The 19,702-nt window shown below is 38.8% G+C and overlaps 1 protein-coding gene across 16 annotated transcripts in view; it reads left to right on the top strand.

Moving 5' to 3' along the window:
* Positions 1 to 19,702, top strand: part of RIMS1 (regulating synaptic membrane exocytosis 1) — a 554,640-nt gene that overhangs the window by 188,516 nt on the left and 346,422 nt on the right. For 10 of the 16 annotated variants that reach the window (XM_038748651.1, XM_038748642.1, XM_038748634.1 and 7 more), the window contains exon 3: positions 10,680 to 10,754. The exons of the other annotated variants lie outside the window; for them this stretch is intronic. In XM_038748651.1, the coding sequence (XP_038604579.1) occupies positions 10,680 to 10,754 (75 nt within the window). The remainder of the gene's footprint in view (positions 1 to 10,679; positions 10,755 to 19,702) is intronic. 16 annotated transcript variants of the gene reach the window in all.

Here is a 19,702-nt window from a genome sequence, read left to right as displayed (position 1 = left end):
AATCTGGCTTCCCCCACTCCTTTACACTGAAACTGCCCTTTTAAAGATCACCGGTGACCTTCTTCTTGCCCAGTCGAGCAGCCTGTACTCCATTCTCAACTCTCAACTGTCTTTGATAATGTTGACCATCCCCTTCTCCTGGAAGTATTATCTAACCTTGATTTCACTGACCCTAACCTCTCCTGGTTCTCTTACTAACTCACTGGTTGCTTATTCTCAGTCAATTTCACGGGCTCCTTCTCTGCCTCCCACTCCTTAAGTTTGGGAGGTCCTCATTGCTCATTTCTGGGTTTCCTATTCTCTGTCTACACCCACTTCTTGGAGAACTCATTCACTTCCATGGCTTCAACTAACATCTCTAAGCAGATGATTCCCAAATCTACATCCACAGTCCTGATCTCTCTCCCTCTCTGCAGTCTTAAATCTACCGCCTTAAGGACAGCTTTACTTGGATGTTTGCCGACACCTCATCTAAACATGTCTAATCAATCAATTAATCAATCAATCAATTGTATTTATTGAGTGCTTACTGTGTGCAGAGCACTGTACTAAGTGCTTGGGAAGTACAAGTTGGCAACTTGTAGAGACAGTCCCTACCCAACAGTGGGGCTCACAGTCTAGAAGGGGGAGACCTTCTAAAGGTCTTTAGGTTTTCTAAAACAGAAGGCCTCAAATTCCCATCCAAATCCTGTCCCTACCCTGACTTTCCCATCACTGTAGACAGCACCACCATCCTCCCTGTCTCACAAGCCCATAACTTTGGCATTATCCTTGACTCATCTCTATTGTTCAATCTACATATTTTATCTGTTGCCAAATCCTATCAGTTCAGCATCCACAACATTGCTAAAATCTGCCTTTTCCTCTCCATCCTATCCCGCCTTGATGACTGCATCAGCCTCCTTGCTGACCACTGTAGTTACAGCTTGTCTATCTCGCTGATGATATTTTACCCACATCCAGCCTGTAGCACGGAATGCCCATCCTCTTCATATCTGACAGACGATCATTGTCCCCACTTTGAAAGACATATTCATTCATTCATTCAGTTGTATTTATTTTCAAGAGGCCTTCCCTGACTAAGCCCTGATTTCCTCTTCCCCCATTACCTTCTGTGTCACCCTTGCACTCTATTCACCATCCTCTCAATCTCACAACACGTATGTACATAACCATAATATATTTATTTATTTTAGCATCTGCCTCCTCTTCTAGAGTGTAAGCTTATTGTGGGCAGGGAAACTGGGTACCAACTCCATTATATTGTACTCTCCCAAGCACTTAGTATAGTACTTTGCAAATGGTAAACGCTAAATAAATACAGTTGATTGATTAATGGATTGACTGACCTCCCATCCTTCTGTCTCTCATCACTCCATTCCTCATTTCACTTTGTTGCCCAGATTATTTTTCTAAAAAAAATTCAGTCCATGTACCCCCACTCTTCAGGAACCCCCAGTGGTTGCACATCCATCTCTGCATCAGAGACTCCTTATCATTGGCTTTAAAACACTGAATCAGTTCTGTACTACAGTCCAACTTGCCCACTTTGCTCTCTAATGCAACCTGATCACTGTACCTCGAACTTGTCCATTTTGCTGCTATTCCCTTGCCCCTCTGGACTGTAAGCTCATTATGGGCAGAGAATGTATTTGCTAATTCTGTTGTATTGAACTCTCCCAAATGCTTAGTTTGGTGCTCTGCACATAGTAAGTTCATTCATTTATTCATTCAATCATATTTATTGAGTGGTTCCCATGTGCAAAGCACTGTATTAAACTCTTGTGAGAGTATAATGTAACAACAAACAGACATATTCTCTGCCAAAGTGAGCTCACAGTTTAGAGGGGGAGACAGACATTAATATAATGAATAAATTAATGAATGAGTCCTTAATAAATACGACTGATTATTGATTGATTCTCCCTCTAACTTGGAACTCTGTCCCCCTCAAAAAAGACAGACCACCACTCTCGACCACTCTTCCAAGTTTTGAAGCGTTATTAAAATCAAATCTCCTCTAAGAGGCCTTCCCTATCTCCTCATTTTCCCTACTCACTCGCCCTTCTGCATTGCCTATTCACCTGGATGCTCGGAGAACATTCTTTAAGCATTTGAAGCATTTAAGCAATCCCCGCTCCTCTTGGGGCTCAGTCTAAGTAGGAGGAAATGGATTGAATACCCATTTTGCAGTTGAGGAAACTGGGGCCCAGAGAGGTGAAGTGACTTGTCTATGGTCACACAGACAAGTGGTGGAGCGGAATTGGAACCCAGATCCTCTGACTCCCAAGCCTTTTTCCACTGCTGTTGCAAGCAGGGAGGTGGCACCTGGAAGGCAGAACACTAGTGGGTAGAGTTCAGGCCTGGGAATCATAAGGTCATGGATTCTAATCCTAGTTCCACCACTTACTTGCCTTCTGTGTGACATCTGGCAGGTTGCTTGACTTCTGTGTGCCTCAGTTGCTTCATCAGTAAAATGGGGATTAAGACTGTGAGCCCCATGTGGGACAGGGACTTTGTCCAACCTGATTAGCTTGTGTTTATCCCAGTGCCTGTAACAGTGCTTGGCACATAGTGAGTGCTTAACAAATACCATTATTATTAGTATTAGTAGTACTACTACAAATAATAAAAAAAGGAGCAGTTTCAGGCAAAGTATGTATCCAGGAAGGGCATTGTCAGACAAAACATTGAACCTTATATTAATTTCTGTCTTCCCCTCTAGAATGTAAGCTCACTGTGGGCAGGGAATCTGTCTGTTTATTGATCTATTGTACTCTTCCAAGTGCTTAGTACTCTGCATACAATACTCTTCCACTTGTCTGCCTTATGACCCTGGGTAAGTCACTTTACTTCTCTGGACCTCAGTTATTTCATCTGAAAAAAATGGGAATTAAGAGTGTGAGCCCGGGACTGTGTCCCACCTGGTTAATGTATATCTATCCCAGTGCTTAGAACAGTTCTTGGCACATAGTAAGCGCTTAACTTTAATTATTGTTATTATTATTTCCCTAAAGTTGCTTTTTTTTTAAAAAAAGGGATATGAAGCAATCACTCTACAGGAGGTCAGGGAAGCCTGTGACAAGCCACTCTGTCCAGCAAAAAAGAACTCCAGATATCCCTTCCAGTCCTGTTTCTCTGATAAATAGTTTATAACTGAGAAATGATTAAACCCTCATTCTTTTCTAGATTTTAATGTCCTCCCTAAATTTTGTTAGCCAAACTAAAAACAGTTTTTAATTTACTCTAGCATTTTTTAGGCCATTTCAGCAGCACTGGGCATGATATGTTGTCTCTTTCTAAAACTTCCACGGCAACTTTCTTTTTTAGGCCGTAGAGTCGTAGAAATCAAAATTTACTCTGCTGGCTCATCTTTATGCAGGTTTGTTTTAGCATGACTGATTTTTAGATTTCTTCTTATAGACAGACTTTTCTTTCATGGATTTTTTTCCCTGTCAGTTGAATTTCTCAACTCAAAACAGTCTTCTCCACTTTGGTGTTCTTTATTACATTTTTCTGTGCTCAGTGGAATTTGAAATATCTCCCAGATGAACATCATTGGCTAATTTCATTAATTGTGCTGCTTATTCCATTAATAAGGATGACATATATGATCAGGCATTTCCCAATAGTCTAGCACAAGAAATGAGACTCCTTTTTACTAAATGTTTTGTTTAATCTTCAGCCAATTTTCAGCCTTTCTGATAATGCTGTCATGCAAGCTAATTTAAAATAATTTTGCAACTAACATTTCATGAGTTTATGTAAATGCCTGAGCACAAGAATGTAATATCGCCCCCTGCATTCTGTTTCTTCACAGATTCTGCATTTTAGAGGGTTGTCTTTACTGATGTGGGAGGACTATGAATATGGGAATAATAGTAATTGGATCGATTGGTGAGGGGGTAGGGGAGTTCAGAAAAAGTGATGAAAGACTCACAGGAGATAGATGATTTTGAAAAAATGCTACCAGCAAGAAATGTTAATGGAAGGGAGGGATTCATTAAATAAAAAATTATGTTAGATTGTAAAATCACTGTGGGAGGAGGCTTGCTCAATCATACTCTCCCAAGAACTTAATACTACGCTGTGCACACACTGGGTGCTCAATAAATGATATTGAATGATTGAATATTGGTTGACATATTTTTAGAGTCTATTTGTGAACTGGTGGGAGTAATGGAACCAATAAACTAACACATGCAGAGGAAATGGAGCAACCCAAGGACCCTGGCCAAAGTGAGGAGTGCCAGATGAGAGTAGGTATTGAAGAAATGAGGTTGATGAAGCATTGATTAGAATTTGGATTAGTTACAGAGGAAGGAACGTCACTTTTCATCAGTGATGGCATTTACTGATATTAAAAAGACATGACATAGCTATGAACAGTTGGGTGATAGCAACCTTCTATATGGCTGTTAGAAACTGGGTGACTATCAGAATGGAGAGTTCAAGAAAGCATTGAAATGAAGGAAAAATTAAAAAAAAAATTGTGACAGACATTACAGGTAGCAAATGCAAGTTTGCAGGATGGGACAGCCTTTCCATGCAAATGTTGTAGAGGAGAATTTGTCGGTTATGCCTCACTCTTCTCACATCTGTGTCAGAAGTATAAAGTTTTTTATAGGGAAGCAACTAGAAAATTTCCCCTAGAAAGCTTCTCGTCCTTTGTGTCCTCATAGTGTTCCTTGGGATGCAAGGATGGGGGCATTGTAGTTTAGTGGTGTTTTCAGTGGGGCAGAAGCTCAGGTTTAGCAATTGGTCAGTTGGTTTTGTAACTGGAAAAATCCCATTGCATTATTATTGAAGAAGAAGAAGAGAAGGCTGGAAAAGAATGGAACCACAAGAATAAAAAAGGAAGTAGAGGAGGGAAAAATGGAAGGCAGAGAAGGGCTGGGAAAAAAAATCATGATTGTTTTCATGATTCTTCCAGTCATTTAACTGTACAGAAGGTGATTGCCACTGTTCAAAAGACATTTGTTTAAAAGACACTGTTTAAATCAAATCACAAATTGCTTCAAACTGACGTTGCTCTGACAATAGCCTCCAAATCAAATAAAATTAGCATTGCCATTTATCAGAGGCCCTTAAGAAGCCCAAAGGCATGATTTGGCCATTTCCTTGCCCTATAACAGGAAGGAAATCAATAGAGAACTATAAGGATTAAAAACATGGGCTGGGTAAAAAAAGTGATTCTTGAAATATTTGACTTTCTCCTTCAACCCTGCTCTTTTTTCTTGAAGAATGTTTGCATTTTCATTGTCTAGTCCCCCATTGTATTTTTTACAATGTTCAGGTTTGAACTGGAAGCTGTATATAATGCCTTAGCTTTTATTGCTCTGTTTCATTGTGTGAATTAGTATTGGTCTCTCTTAAAATTGAAGTGTAAATCATAGCTTTGCCAGAACTAAGCACTTATCTGAACAGAATCAGAACAGATAGTCAAAGGTTAAAATTGAGATTCATTGGTTAGGGGCAGAAAAAGAAAAAGAAAAACACTGAATGCAATGCAGATCTTCAAGTGAATTACACTCAAAACATTAACCACAAATTCAGAAGATATGAACATTGTTTTTCATAAGCCAAAAGATGGATTTTCGACTTCTAAGTTATAAATCAGGTTATTTTATGATCTGTTAAAATAGGACCTAATCATGGCTAGTGGTTTTAAAATCCTGTATAAAATTTTTGAGATTAGTTAACGGTGGCATGGCAGTGGTTGGATAAGTGTCAGGCCAAGGAGATGCTTCAAATCTTTTAGCAAAGGAAGTTGTAGAATGGAAAAATAAAATGGGTTTCTGCATTCAAAACATAAATATTTTGAGGTTCATAAAGTGAGGTCAGTTGACTTTAATGTTTCCTATTATTTCAGGTTTACTAATAATTACTTTGTGTTTACATTTATATTTTTGTTTGAAATTTCAGGGCTATTTTATTTCTGTGTTCTGGGAATGATCAGCATGAATGCTCCCTTGGGCAATTAAAACCTATTACTCAAGGGAGAAACAGTTTGGCTTGAGTGATCATCTTTCCTTATTTAATCCAAAGGACTGGAAAAACTGGCTATCACAATAATAATGTTAATTGTGGTATTTTTTAAGCACTTGCTAGGTGAAAAGGACTTGCTAAGGACTAACAGTGTAGTCAGATCAGATCCCTGTCCCATGTGGGGCTACAGTCAGAAAATTGAGACACTGAGAAATCAGGAGAAATTTAGGTAATTCCAAAGGACAGTATCAGCATCAAAGTACCCTTAAGAGGTTCAATCCCAGACATACTTGGTTTTCTTTAATTCTTGGGAGTCTTTCGCCATCTGAGCTGGGAAAGCCATTCTTTCTTATCCTTCGCAGTGACAATATTCTCTTTAGACTTTGTATACATGTTTAGTCCCTGCAGTTTAAAAATGGGAGCATTAAACCCAGAGAAAAGTGATCAAAATAATCAAAGGGTTGGAACAGATTCCATGAATAAAGATTCAAGGAATTGGGCCTATAACATCTGGAAAAAAGAAATGATTAAGTGGGTGGTAATGGATGGAGGCTTTTATGTGGAGACTGCTGATGAGGAGTTCTCCTCACTGGGGACAACACAAACAGAAATGCACTTAAATTGCAGGAAAATAATTGAGATAGACATGAAGAAGACTGAAGGAGGGATTACAGGCTGAAGCAGGCTAACGGGAAGGTTGTGGAATTTCCAGTGCTGGAGGTCTGTAGAAACTGAATTAATAAACAAATATTGGCCACCTGTGTGAAGCTGCTCTGGTTTATTACTCCAGGGTTTGGTCATCAGTGTAATGCTGGACTCAGGAAAAAGCAGTGCAGTCATTCTGTCTTTACTTTTTTGTGGATAGAGAGTGTGTCTTCCAACTCTGTTATATTGTATTCTCCCAAGCACTTAGTACGGTGCTCTGCACATAGTAAGCTCTCAATAAATACAATTGATGGATTGATTTATCCAGGTTCTTTGTAGAGAACCAAGGTATACATTACCAAAATCTAGGTTCATCCACGAGAAATAATTGGTAAGCACAGTGGTGAATCATTGCTTTGTACTCCTTAGTTAAACATACATAAATTTTTAAGATAAAGTGTGATTTAAAGTCATGTATCTATTTGACTAGTTCTGATCTAATCAGTAATAGTAAATGAATTTGCATGGCTTGTGAATAAGGGTGAATAATTGAAGCAAAGGAGGAATTTCAATCTCTAACTTTCTAGACATAGAATCTACTATTTAACGGTATTGAATCACAGGTAACTTCAAGAAAAACCACACAAAAATAAAGCAAAAGCATTTTGTAAGTAGTAAGTAGTACATTTGGGTCTAGATTGTTTTGTACATGTACTACTTTTAACCTTACCAATAGGCTATTTTGAAAAATCATATTCAGGTACTCTATTTTGAAGAGATCATATCCCAAGGGTAGGGAGATGTCTGATGCAGTTACAAAAGCTACCATTAATCTGCTTATTACTATATGCTTGGCATATACTAAGCGCTTAACAAATACCATCATCATCATCATCATCATCATGAATGCACACCTTGTTTCCTCTTTCCTTAAAAACACTCATTTTTGGCACCATTTTTCTGTCTAGATCAAGAAATGTCCAGGATGAGAATAATGTGTCTTTTTACTGAAGAGAATTAACTGAGAATTAATGCTATATTAACCATTAATTGGTTAATGGTGGAAGAAAAAAGGCATGGTGTGCAAAGAGTGCCAGAGAATTTAGGATGCAAGTTTTTGAAGTCAGTTCTGTGGGTGCCTATGATATATCAGTTATTCAAATCAATGGTATTTACCGAGTGTGCATTATGTGCAGGATACTGTACTAAGCACTTGAAAGAGTACAAAACCAGAGTTGATAAATACATTCCCTGCCCACAGAGAGCTTAGTTAAATACAAAGAGCTTCACACAAATGCTAGGTCTAAAGCTGCCAAGTAGATATGTTTAGAAGTATTACCTCCAAAAAATAAATGAACAAAGCTATTGTTTTCATCATGTTTATTGTATACGCTAGTGATCTTGTAAATACTTACAAAAATTGAATCTCTGTACACCAGGAATTCACTAATGCAAGGGGAATCAATCTTCTGTAGTTGATTCAAGAATTAATAAATATGATCTGTAGAAGTAGAAGGACAGTAAGATTCATATGAAAGCTGAGTGCTTCTGGGTTCAACTGATAAAGTAAGGTCTCAACATCCAGGATATTAACTCAGAAAATCTGACATCTTCTGTATTCCTGTGTAGCCTGGGTGTCTTTTTAAAGAACGTATTTTTAGAGAAGCAGTGTTGCCTAGTGAAAACACTAGACCTGGGAATCAGAGGATCTGAGTTCCAATCTTGACTCTGTCACTTGTCTACTGGGTGATCTAGGGCAAGTAATTTAACTTCTCTGTGTCTCAGTTTCCTTTTCTGTAAAATTGTTATTGCTATTGTTATTAATTATTTTTAGAAAGCACCAGCATCCCTTTAACCTCTTAATTCTTCAAAAATGTCATTTTCACATTTCAAATATTCATCTGAGACCTTATATTTTCATAAATAAAGATAACATTTTCTTTGAACCCAATAGCTTGGATGATGTATTGAAATGGGTTTTTGGAGCTTTGTGAAAATCGATTTTATTTGGGTCCTAGACAAAGCAATATGAACTGAATGGTAATGGGGGCCAATTAATGGTGCCCTTTCTCAGACCGAGTCATGCCTATAAATAATTTAAACAATGATTGTCTATTCTTTTATTTGTGGATATAAGGCTGTGACTGATCCCTGTAGGTTTTTCTTAGGGAGTCAGTGGTGATTTGCTTTTCTTCTTGTGGTGACATTCACCCTTTCCTCTTCCCTGTTGGAGTCATTTTATTTTTTCTCTCTTCAGTATTTCAACCTTCTAGCTGATAATGACATTCTTATGGAGGTGGGTGAAAAATGGAACCACAAGTACTTTCTACAGACAGTTAATTCTCTTCAGTAAAAAGACACATTATTCTCATCCTGGACATTTCTTGATCTATACAGAAAAATGGTGCCCAAAATGAGTGTTTTTAAGGAAACAGGAAACAGGGTATACATTCATGATGATGATGATGATGATGATGATGGTATTTGTTAAGCACTTACTATATGCCAAGCACTGTTCTAAGTACTGGGGTAGATACAGGGTAATCAGGTTGTCTCACTTGGGGCTCACAGTATCAATCCCCATTTTACAGATGAGTGAACTGAGGCCCAGAGAAGTTAAGTGACTTGCCCAAAGTCACACAGCTGACCATTGGCAGAGCCGCTGAGACTCAGAGAATTGAAGTGACTTGCCCAACTCCTTAGCTCTCAACTGCTATCTTAGCCCATTGCTGCTGATTCTGGAGTAAATAAGCAGCAACTAAAAGCACCCCCACCCCCCAAAAAAAATAATAGTAGTGAAATTGGCATTTTCTACAATAGCCAGCATGGTATATAATCAATCATTCAATCAGTCAATTGTATTTGAGTACTTAGTGTAATTGCACTTGGGAAAGTACAATCCAGTAGAGTTGGTAGAAACAATCCATTTCCACAGGGAACTTACAATCTACAGGAGGAGATGGACATTAAGGGCTATAAGGCTGGTGAAACAGAACATGGAGTTTTACAAGTCTTTATCAGGTTTGCCCATCCAGGCAACATTATTTTCCTCTAGTGGTTTCAGTGAGTCAAAGGAAAACCTTTCACGGAAGACCTTCTGAAGAAATCCATAGTTTTCAGTGAGTCAAAGGAAAACTTTTCACAGAAGACCTTCTGAAGAAATCCATGGTTTGCCGACCACCAGGTTTTCAATCACTTAGAGAATTTGGATGCATTGAAATGCATGGAATTTCTTGGAATGGCAAGTGATTTAGTTTGTTACTTCCTTCCTTCTCCAGTATATTTTAGTAGATTTAGTAGATCAAATTTTTAAATTGATGAGGAGCCAAATTATACATACATAAATTGAAATGTATGCTGCTAGAGGTTTATTAGGGATTCTCAAATACAGTAGTATTTTAAACTATCAGCTACTGTAGGTTTAGCACACATAACGTTTCTCTTGACTTTGTGGTAGAGTCCCTCAGCAACATTTTTTGGAAATGGAAATATCCTGGTAGTGAGAAGACCTGGTTCAAATCCTGGCTCCACCATTTGCCTCCTATATGAAGTTAAGCAACTCATTTAATTTCTCTGTGCCTCAGTTTCTTCCTCTGTAAAATTATTCAATGCCAGTTCTCCCTCCTGCTTAGTCTGGGCCCCATGAAGGACAGAGATTTTGTCTTATCCAATTGTGTTATATATACCCAAGCGCTTAGTAGAGTGCTTGGCATATAGTGAACCCTTAACAAATACTAACATCAGTAGGAGTAGTACTAGCTGTAGTAGTAGTAGTAGTGTATAATTGTTAAATTGGGCTCTCGTGCTGGATGCAGTGCAGTGATAATTACATTTGATGGGGCGGTAAGTTGTGCAGGGTGATGGCCCAAGTGAAACTGAGAAACAAGCAGAGCGCCATTTAAAAAAGTATGCTTCATGCCCAGGGCTTTGAAGAAACCTGAAAAGGCCTAATGAAAATCAAAAAGAATCTTTGTGAAAGTCACGCAAAGCCATTTAATATACTCCATCTCTCCTTTTGATTTATTTCTTTTTATTTTTTTCCACAGGAATCTGTGCTATGGGGGAACTCTGGGAGCTTATACTATTACTGAAGAAGGATGCTTTTGTTTTCTCATGCCAAGGTGGGAAAAGCAATAGAAGGTGGTGGTTATGGTTAGGACCAAGAGCTTACAAAAACTGGCAGTTTGTAACTACTGCCCTGCTCTTAACTGTTGAAAGTTTTGTCTTTCTCACCTTGATCACGTTGGGCTTAATATTCACACCCACAAGCATACACACATATGTGTTTGTCAAAAATAATTCATATAGTTGTGCAATCCCATCCAAACATAAAAATGTGGCCAATAAGACCACTGCAGCACACTCACAATGCCAACAAAGCAGAGGTAGTGGCATTGGAAGGATAGTGTCTATAACATTGGAAGACCTAGTGGAAAGAGCATGGGCGTGGGAGCCAGAGGACCTGAGTTCTGTCAGTTCTACCATTTACCAGCTGTGTGACCTTGGGAAGTCATTTCACTTTTCTGTGCCTCAATTCCCTCATCCGCAATGTGGGGACTCATAGCTGTGCTTCCTCCTCCTTAGAATGTAAGCCCCATCTGGGACCGGATTACCTGTACCTTTCATATAGTAATGACTTAAGAAATACCACAAAAATTATTATCATTAACAGCAGGAGCTGAGGTGACCATTACAAAGAGCTTTGCTAAGGAGCAGGTGGTGGCTTGAGAGTTTTGCTGTTTGCAAGTCTTGAATTACTGGAACTGGAATTTACTTAACATTAACCTAGTTACTGAGTGAAATAATTAATTCTGCTCCCAAAGATTTTAACATACTTCCTGGCAAGAGTTGACTTCCCTGTGGAATCTAGTTCTGTATTCTAAGCTGTAAAATCCCCTTAGTATTGGAAAAAATGAAATACTATTTGAACTGTAAACCTCTCCCTGAAACTTATATTTACAATCACATTAATGTACTCCTATTTCCACTCCTTCCATTGACGCTCTTTTGCAGCTGTTATTTAAATAGTTTCCACACCAAAAGCAAAATGGTGTGGTCCTGCTCGGATTAAAATTCACTCAAATTCTCCTAGATAATAAGGGCTCTTAATTTCCCACACATAGAAGTGCTTTCATTTTCGTAGCTCCATTGCTCCAAGAAAACAGAAGATTTAAAAATACTGATGGGTAGTTAATCCAAAGAGCTCAATTTTCCAGCGGCCAAGTGGGGTACATGATGAATCGGTTCCTTGCTAATCTATGACTCACACAGGAAACCCCTTTGTTCAGATTCTTCCAGTTCAAACATTGGTGTACGATCTGCCGTCCTTCGATTTTTTGCCCTAGTCAGGTTCTGATTGGTGGACAAATCTGCGGGTTGAGTTCCTCAAGCCATTTTGGAACCTACCATGAATATATCTGAGATGAGTCTTGTTTGCTGCTGCTTGTCCTGGACCAGACCGAGCCCAGATCTATCTCCAGTCCTTCGGGTGTGAGCCAAAGGAAAGGAGCAGGTCTGGAACCAAGAGGGACCCTTATAGAGGCTCCTCCAGAGAAGCCAATCCCTTGGGAAATTTAGGTTACACCACTCAGAACACCTGACCTGGATTTGAGGAAGGTCTACACTGCCTCCTCCCTCTGCCCTCATTCATTCATTCATTCATTCATTCATTCATTCAATAGTATTTATTGAGCACTTACTGTGTACAGAGCCCTTTATTAAGTGGTTGGGACAGTATAAGGAGCAGTGTGAAAAGAGCACGGGCTTGGAAGACAGAGGTCATGGGTTTTCTAATCCTGGCTCCGTCACTTGTCAGCTATGTGACTTTGGGCAAGTCACTTAACTTCTCTGTGCCCCAGTTATCTGTAAAATGGGGATTAAGACTGTGAGCCCCACGTGGAACAACCTGATAACCTTGATAATCTTAGAGTAGTGCTTGGCACATAGTAAGTGCTTAACAAATACCATCATTAGTATTATTATTAAACAGACACATTCCCTGCCCACAACGAGAATGCAGTCTAGAGGGACAAGGTTGCCCTCTCTTCACTAGCAGTGCAGAAACAAAGTCTTAAATCACTTAAGAAAGGAAATAGTCACTTTTATAAGCAAGTTTGAAAACTGTCAGTCATTGAGAAATTCTCCAAATAGGAGGATCTCTGTCCATAAAGTCTGACTGACCTTGTTTCACCATATTAAGTAGTAGACTATGTCCTTTGAGAAGAGCATAGACCCTTTCAGCTCAGTAGGACTTGTGTTCTACATAACTGTTATCAAGAAATAGTTGAACATTTCTCCCAATGGGCTCAATTGTAGTTGTAATCCATAGTTTTTCCATTTTCTTCTCAGGAAATGTATTACTATCATACTTGTCTCTAAACAGGTTTTTAATGAATTATTAAATTTTAAACCATGACATAATATCTGAAGATGGAGGGGGGAAAATTGGGAAAAATTGTTAGACATTCATATGCCATTTGGTTTGCCATTAAGGGAAAATAACCAGAAAATTGGTTGTAGATAATACTGTATCTCTTTTATGTCTTTGAAAGGGAAGTGGTTTTGTTAGGGTGAATTTGTGGAAAAAAAACACAGATGAATCACAGGAACATTTTTGATAGAAATTCAGAAATTATTAAAATTTTCCATGACTCCATTAAGAGGGGTGTGTGTGTGTGTGTGTGTGTGTGTGTGTGTACATGCATCCTAGTAGAAGTAAGAAGTTAGTAAGAAGAGTTTTTTATGGTATTTGTTAAGCACTTCCGGTGTGCCAGGCACTGTACTAAACACTGGGGTAGATACAAGGTAATCATGTTGGGCACAGTCCATGTCCCACATGGGATTCACAGTCTTAATCCCCATTTTACAGATAAGGTAAGTGAGGCACAGAGAAGTTAAGTGACTTGTCCAAGGTCACACAGCAAACGTGTGGTGGAGCAGGGATTAGAACCCCTCTAACCCTCAGGCCCACACTGTATTTACTATAAAACACTGATTCTCATTGGACACATAATGAATATAAACTTTTTGGATACTTCCAACTTAAGCAAAATGTACTTACTTCATTCTCAGACAGTAAACTGCTAAGGTAAAGGTTTCTTTAGTCATTTCCAGAAGATTCTCCAACAGGGAATAAGAACTGCTCATTTTAAGCTAGGACGAATTCTTTCTTTCCTGTTAAGTAAAAACCACATTATATGAGTTTCTTCTATACCAGACATCTCTGGCTGAATCAGAAGTAAAGGTAGTTGCAATTAATGATACCTTAGATTGTTGAATTAAAAGAAATCAACACAAATATTTACCCATGAAAATTATTTTGATGGCTGTGGAAAAGCCTTATCACCAGCCTTTCAGATGTATTTCTAAAGGTACTCATCCTGTGGAAATTTTACCGATTGTCTCAAAAGCTCTTCTGCATCACACCGTCCTCCTCGAAAATTTTGTATCGTGCTGTGAGTGACACAACAGGGACACAGGAGATTGGCATCACTTCGACTCCCCTGTGTGCTAGAAGTATTGCTAAGAGGCTGATATAAATAACTCATCTTGACATCAGTGATTATTTTGACATTACTAATGACACTGTCCAAATTCTAAGATTCTTTATTTGCAGAGGTTGTAGTAATCATTTTCATTGTAATTCTTCAGGATGACTCCTAGGAATCACTGGTATTACTGTTGTCTATCACAGATGAGGACAGTTGATGTTGTTACTTATTCACTGTTCCTCAAGTTAGTGGTAGAGACAGTGAAAATTAAAATACTGCCTCATCTCTCTTCCCAAGCCGGTCCTTATTTCACTCTGTTGCCCACATCATTTTTCTAAATAAAATTCTGTCTACATCTCCCAGCTCCTCAAGAACCTTCATTAGTTGCCCATTCAGCTCTACATCAAGTAGAAACACCTTACCATAAAATATAAAGCACTCAATCAGCTTTCCCACTACTACCTTACTTTGCTGATTTCCTACTATAACCCAGCCTGAACTTAACTCCTTTCCCACCAACCTACTTACTCACTGTACCTTGATTTCACCTATCTCATTGCTAGCCTCTTTCCGACATCCTCCCTATGACTGAAACTGCCTTTCTTTTCATATAACAGACCACCTTCCTCCACACTTTTATGTCATTAAAGTCACATCTCCTCCAAAAATTATTTCCCCACCAAGCCCTCATTTCCCTTACTCACTGTCCCTTTTGTGTCATTTATGCAGTTGGATCTCTACTCTTTAAGCACTTGATATTCACCCTACCTTTAGCCCCACAGCACTTATGAACATATCTGTAAATTATTTTAATGTCTTTCTGTGTCTATAGACTGCAAACTCCTGTGGACAAGGAATAAGACTACCAACTCTATTGTATTGTAATGTCCTAAGTGCTTAGTTCAGTGTTCTGCATAGAGTAAGCGCTCAATAAATAAAATTCATTAATTTATGTTGGGCTAAGATTTGTCTACATGTCATACCTCTGTGTTCTGTGGCCCTGTCAGGGAGGGTTTTGATCCTCCACAAGCAAGCCAAGGATGGGAGACATTAATCTCTAATTAGTGGAAAAGGTGTTTTTTTCATTTACCCCTCAGTACTTACATTTTTGTCCATGCCAGTGTTGTAACAGAAATATTAACATCCTGTGTTCCAAAATACAAGGAATTAGTGGAAAAACTGAAATTGAGGCTTAGCGTCACTCATAACTTTCACTGGAAACTTAATAGAAACTACTACTATGGCCAGGGTAGATATCAGAGAATCAAAGGAAAGATGAAATGTGAATGTCAGTGGTCAGAGAAATGAGCAAAACAGAAGAAAAGCATTATACCCAAGGTAAAAGGCAGAGAGAGGATGTTGAAACATGAAATATAAAATATGTTTCTGACACCCCTACCTATAACCTTTTTCATGAATATGTACCAAGAAATCATTTGAGAAGAATTCAAGGAGCGTTTTGTTAACTTGCCTTCAATAGAACAATAGATCATGATCATGCATAATACTATTTATGCTATCTAAGTTGGACAAGGAGTGCACTTAGCAAAAGTCCAAGTCACTGCCACATCTGAAATGTAGCAATGAGATGGAAAAAAGTAATGAAGACAGCAGAGAAAGCTGTGCTACCCTACGATGGTTATACTGGCTGTTTGGTCTTATTTTTGATATATGTGCAGTGTAAGATCCCAAAATAAGTCATCTAGAAGCAAACCTTGGTAACAAGAGGGCTTTATGTTTCATCTTGCCATTTAAAAATAATTAATATAATAGAGGATATAGTAATTTCCATTTGAAATAAATCTACACAATAAAAATATCCCCTGGGAACTGCAGTATGCCGAAGACCACTTTTGAGGCCATTGCAGAGAACATGTAGAATCAGATGTTCTGCTTCCTAGGCAATAAACCACTAAGTAATAAAGTATAAGTGAATATAAAGGCTCAAAGAAGCCTCATTCATTTTCTTTTTGTTTTTTAATTTTTGACAAAGCACATCAGCAATGATGCAATATCTTTCATGGCCAATCAAAGATTTACAAAGTAGGGCTGTTGTCCATCCAGCCTTCTATGTGGCTTCAATACAAGAAATTACAAGAGAAAATGTATGTGACTTCCCAGAGTTTCATCTATTCACTTCGAATCCATTTTGATTGTCAAAATATAGGGCACAGTTCTCCACAATGAAATCCTAGGATTTAACCAACCTGGAGATACTTGCCCTGGGAAGGACATGGGAGGAGAATGGGCTATGAGCTGGATTCCCAAGAAACTGTTGTATGATGGATTTACAGGGGATGAAAGTAAATATGGAAGGCAGAATGTTCATTTATAAAATATAGGCTAGGAACTACATAATATGGAATGGAATATTAGTTGTGTGAGGCCTTTTCACCAGAGCCACATACATAGATACAGTCTCACCATCTCTGGTGTCATCTTTTAAAAAATAAGTTGTATTTTGTATTTTCATATATCTGCATATTTTGTGTGTATCTGTGTGGGGGCATTTTCAGACACAGACATTTAGACATGAAATGAAAATGAATGGAGGCTTTCCACTGGCAAGATACTTCCTCAAAAGGAAAGTCTTCTAAAAGATTTTCAATTTACCTTCAATTATTTAGCTTAAATATGTTTACCTCAGATTAGACTTTCTTAGATATTGGCATAATAATAATGATAATAATAATAATGATAATTGTGGTATTTGATAAGCGCTTACTATGTCCCAGGCACTGTACTAAGTGCTGTATAAAGATAATTGTGTTGAGCACAGGTCCTGTCCCTCATATAGGGATCACAGTCTTAAAATCCCCATTTTGCAGGTGAAGGAACTGAGGAACAGAGAAGTTAAATGACTTGCCAAAGGTCACACAGCAGACAATTGGTGGAGCTGGGATTAGAACCCAGGTTCTCTGACTTGCAGGCCCATTTCTCTTTCCACTCTAGGCTGCATTACCTTAAACTCAGTATCTGTGTGCCTTATCATACTTTTATCTCCTGTTCCCCTCAACCTGTCAAGATGATTACTGGTTTCAGCTCCCACTCCTCCCTTCCTTAGATCATGCTATCCCCCACTAGCAGACACGCCTTCAATTCATCATCTGTCAAGTCACACACCTCTTATTCTTTAGTTTCTCCCTCTTCTGTGATGCCGTCACCAGCCCACCACCTATCTGTGCTTGATTATGCTTCTCTCCTTCATCTTCTAGGTTAACTAATTAGCTGTGGTTGTATTTTACTACATTCTAGTAGGTAGTAAAATGCCTGAGTCCAATAAGTACTCAGTAAATATTAAGGAAAAGTGATGCAGAGGAGAAAAAAGTGATCCGTTTAACCACTACCTAGGGGATTAGATCCATTAATTCATAAGGGTCGGACCAGTAATTTGTCACAATCACCATCATTACTGCAATTAGAGGGAATATGCAGACTTTGCAGAAAGGAGTTATTTGTCAATTAGGAGTTTAACTTTTCAGAAGAAAGGTGAAAGAGGTAGACATCATGTTACAGGGACATAAACATTTATGGGATGCCAAAATAGTAGACAACCATTTCCAAAGGTGTACCCCAGTTTAATATTGTAAGTGAATCAGCCATGAGGTAGTGTCTTTTCCTGTTGTTCTTTGTTGTGTGACCTTGGACAAGTCACTTAACATCTCTGTGCCTCAGTTACCTCATGTTTAAAATGCGGATTAAGACTGTGAGCCTCATTTGGGACTTGGACTGTCAGTCAGTCAGTCAAACATATGTATTGAGTGCTTACTGTATGCAGAGCACTTTAGTAAGTGCTTGGGAGAATACAATACAACAATATCACAAAAACAATCCTTGCTCCCAATGAACTTACAGTCTAGAGAGGGAGAAAACCACTAATATAAATACATACGTTACAGAAATGTACATAAATGCTATGGGGCTGGGAGGAGAATAGTGAGGTGAGGTAGGAAGGGCAAAGGTGATTGAGTGCTTTAAAGCAATGGTAAGGGGTTTTTATTTGATGCAGAGGTGGATGGCCAACCACTGGATGTTCTTGAGGAGAGGAATCATGGCCTGAATGTTTTTTTCAAAAACTTAGAACAGAGCGTGACAAATAGTAAGAGCTTAAATAAAGGAAGCAAGTCAGGGTGATGCAGAAGGGAGTGGCAGAAGTGGGAAAGAGGACTTAGGGAAGGACTCTTGGAGAAGATATGCCTTCAATAAGGATTTGAAGCAGGGGAGAGTAACTTTCTGTCAGATGTGAAGAGGGAGGCTGTTCCAGGCCAGAAGCAGGACGTGGGTGAGAGGTCGGTGGCGAGATAGACGAGATTGAGGTACAGAAAGAAGGTTGGTACTAGAAGGGCAGTACTAGAAGTGCATTGGCCGAGTTGCAGTAGGAGAACAATGAGGAGAGGTATGAAGGGGAAAGGTGATTGAGTGCTTTAAAGCCAATGATAAGGAGTGTCTGTTTGCAGAAGTGGATGGGCAACCACTGGATGTTCTTTAGGAGAGAAAATCAATCAATCAGTTGTATTTATTGAGTGCTTACTGTGTGCAGAGCACTGTACTAAGTGCTTGGGAAGTACAAGTTGGCAACATATAGAGACAGTCCCTACCCAACAGTGGGCTCACAGTCTAAAAGAAAAATCATGGCCCAGATGCTTTTGTAGAAACTTAAAACGTAGCCTGACACATAGGAGGAGCTTAAAAATACCACAAAAAAGTTTAAAAACTGACCTGTCAGCCCTGATGCTCTACATGTAAACCTGAAGCGTAATTTAGCATTTATAGCAAAGTTACAGGTATTGCATGGCTAAGACAATAATGAATGAGTCCAAGACACATAATGACACTTCTCTCTTTTGTGAAATTTATTAAGTGCGTACGATCAATCAATCAATCAATGGTATTTATTGAGTGCTTACTATGTGCAGAACACTTTGCTGAGCACTTGGGAGAGAACAATACAACAGAATCAGCAGACACTTTCCATGCCCACAACGAGTTTACAGTCTAGAGGATGAGTTTACTGTGTAGAGCTTTGTGCCAAGGACCAGGAAGTAATACAGGACAACTGATGCAGTCAGCCCTGACTCACAGGAGTTACAATTTGGGAATACTGGGGAGAGGAAAATACAGAGAGGAAATTACAGGGCTGAATTCAATAAAAAATAGTGGCAGTCCATGGTCCAAATTGTCATGATTTTCTGAACGTTTGAAAAATGAAAAATTAGGAGTGTTACTGCTGTCCCTTTATCTTTCTCCTCTGACTGTGACAGTCTGGGAGTGTCAGTAGTGATTTAATCGTGGTGATGGGGTTGGAGAGGGGCAAAGCCATGCAGCCCACTGCCCAGCAGCTTAAATCCATTGGTAAAGTCATAAAGGCATATATACACAAAGGGTTAGGCAGACATAGAAAGAAAGAAGAATATGAAGACATTGACTCGAACACAAAGACACACATACATATGTACACATTTACATATAGAGAGAGAGACACAAAGAAAGGTGTGGACTGAGGTTTTGAAGACCTAGAGATCTTGAAAATCATCCAATTGCAGTACAGAGTGATAGAGCATGGCCTGAAGTGCATGGAA

The sequence above is a fragment of the Tachyglossus aculeatus genome, chromosome 1 (assembly GCF_015852505.1).
Source record: "Tachyglossus aculeatus isolate mTacAcu1 chromosome 1, mTacAcu1.pri, whole genome shotgun sequence".
Lineage (NCBI taxonomy): Eukaryota > Metazoa > Chordata > Mammalia > Monotremata > Tachyglossidae > Tachyglossus > Tachyglossus aculeatus.
The sequence above is the reverse complement of the archived record's forward strand: the minus strand, read 5'-3'. Positions and strand labels throughout refer to the sequence as shown.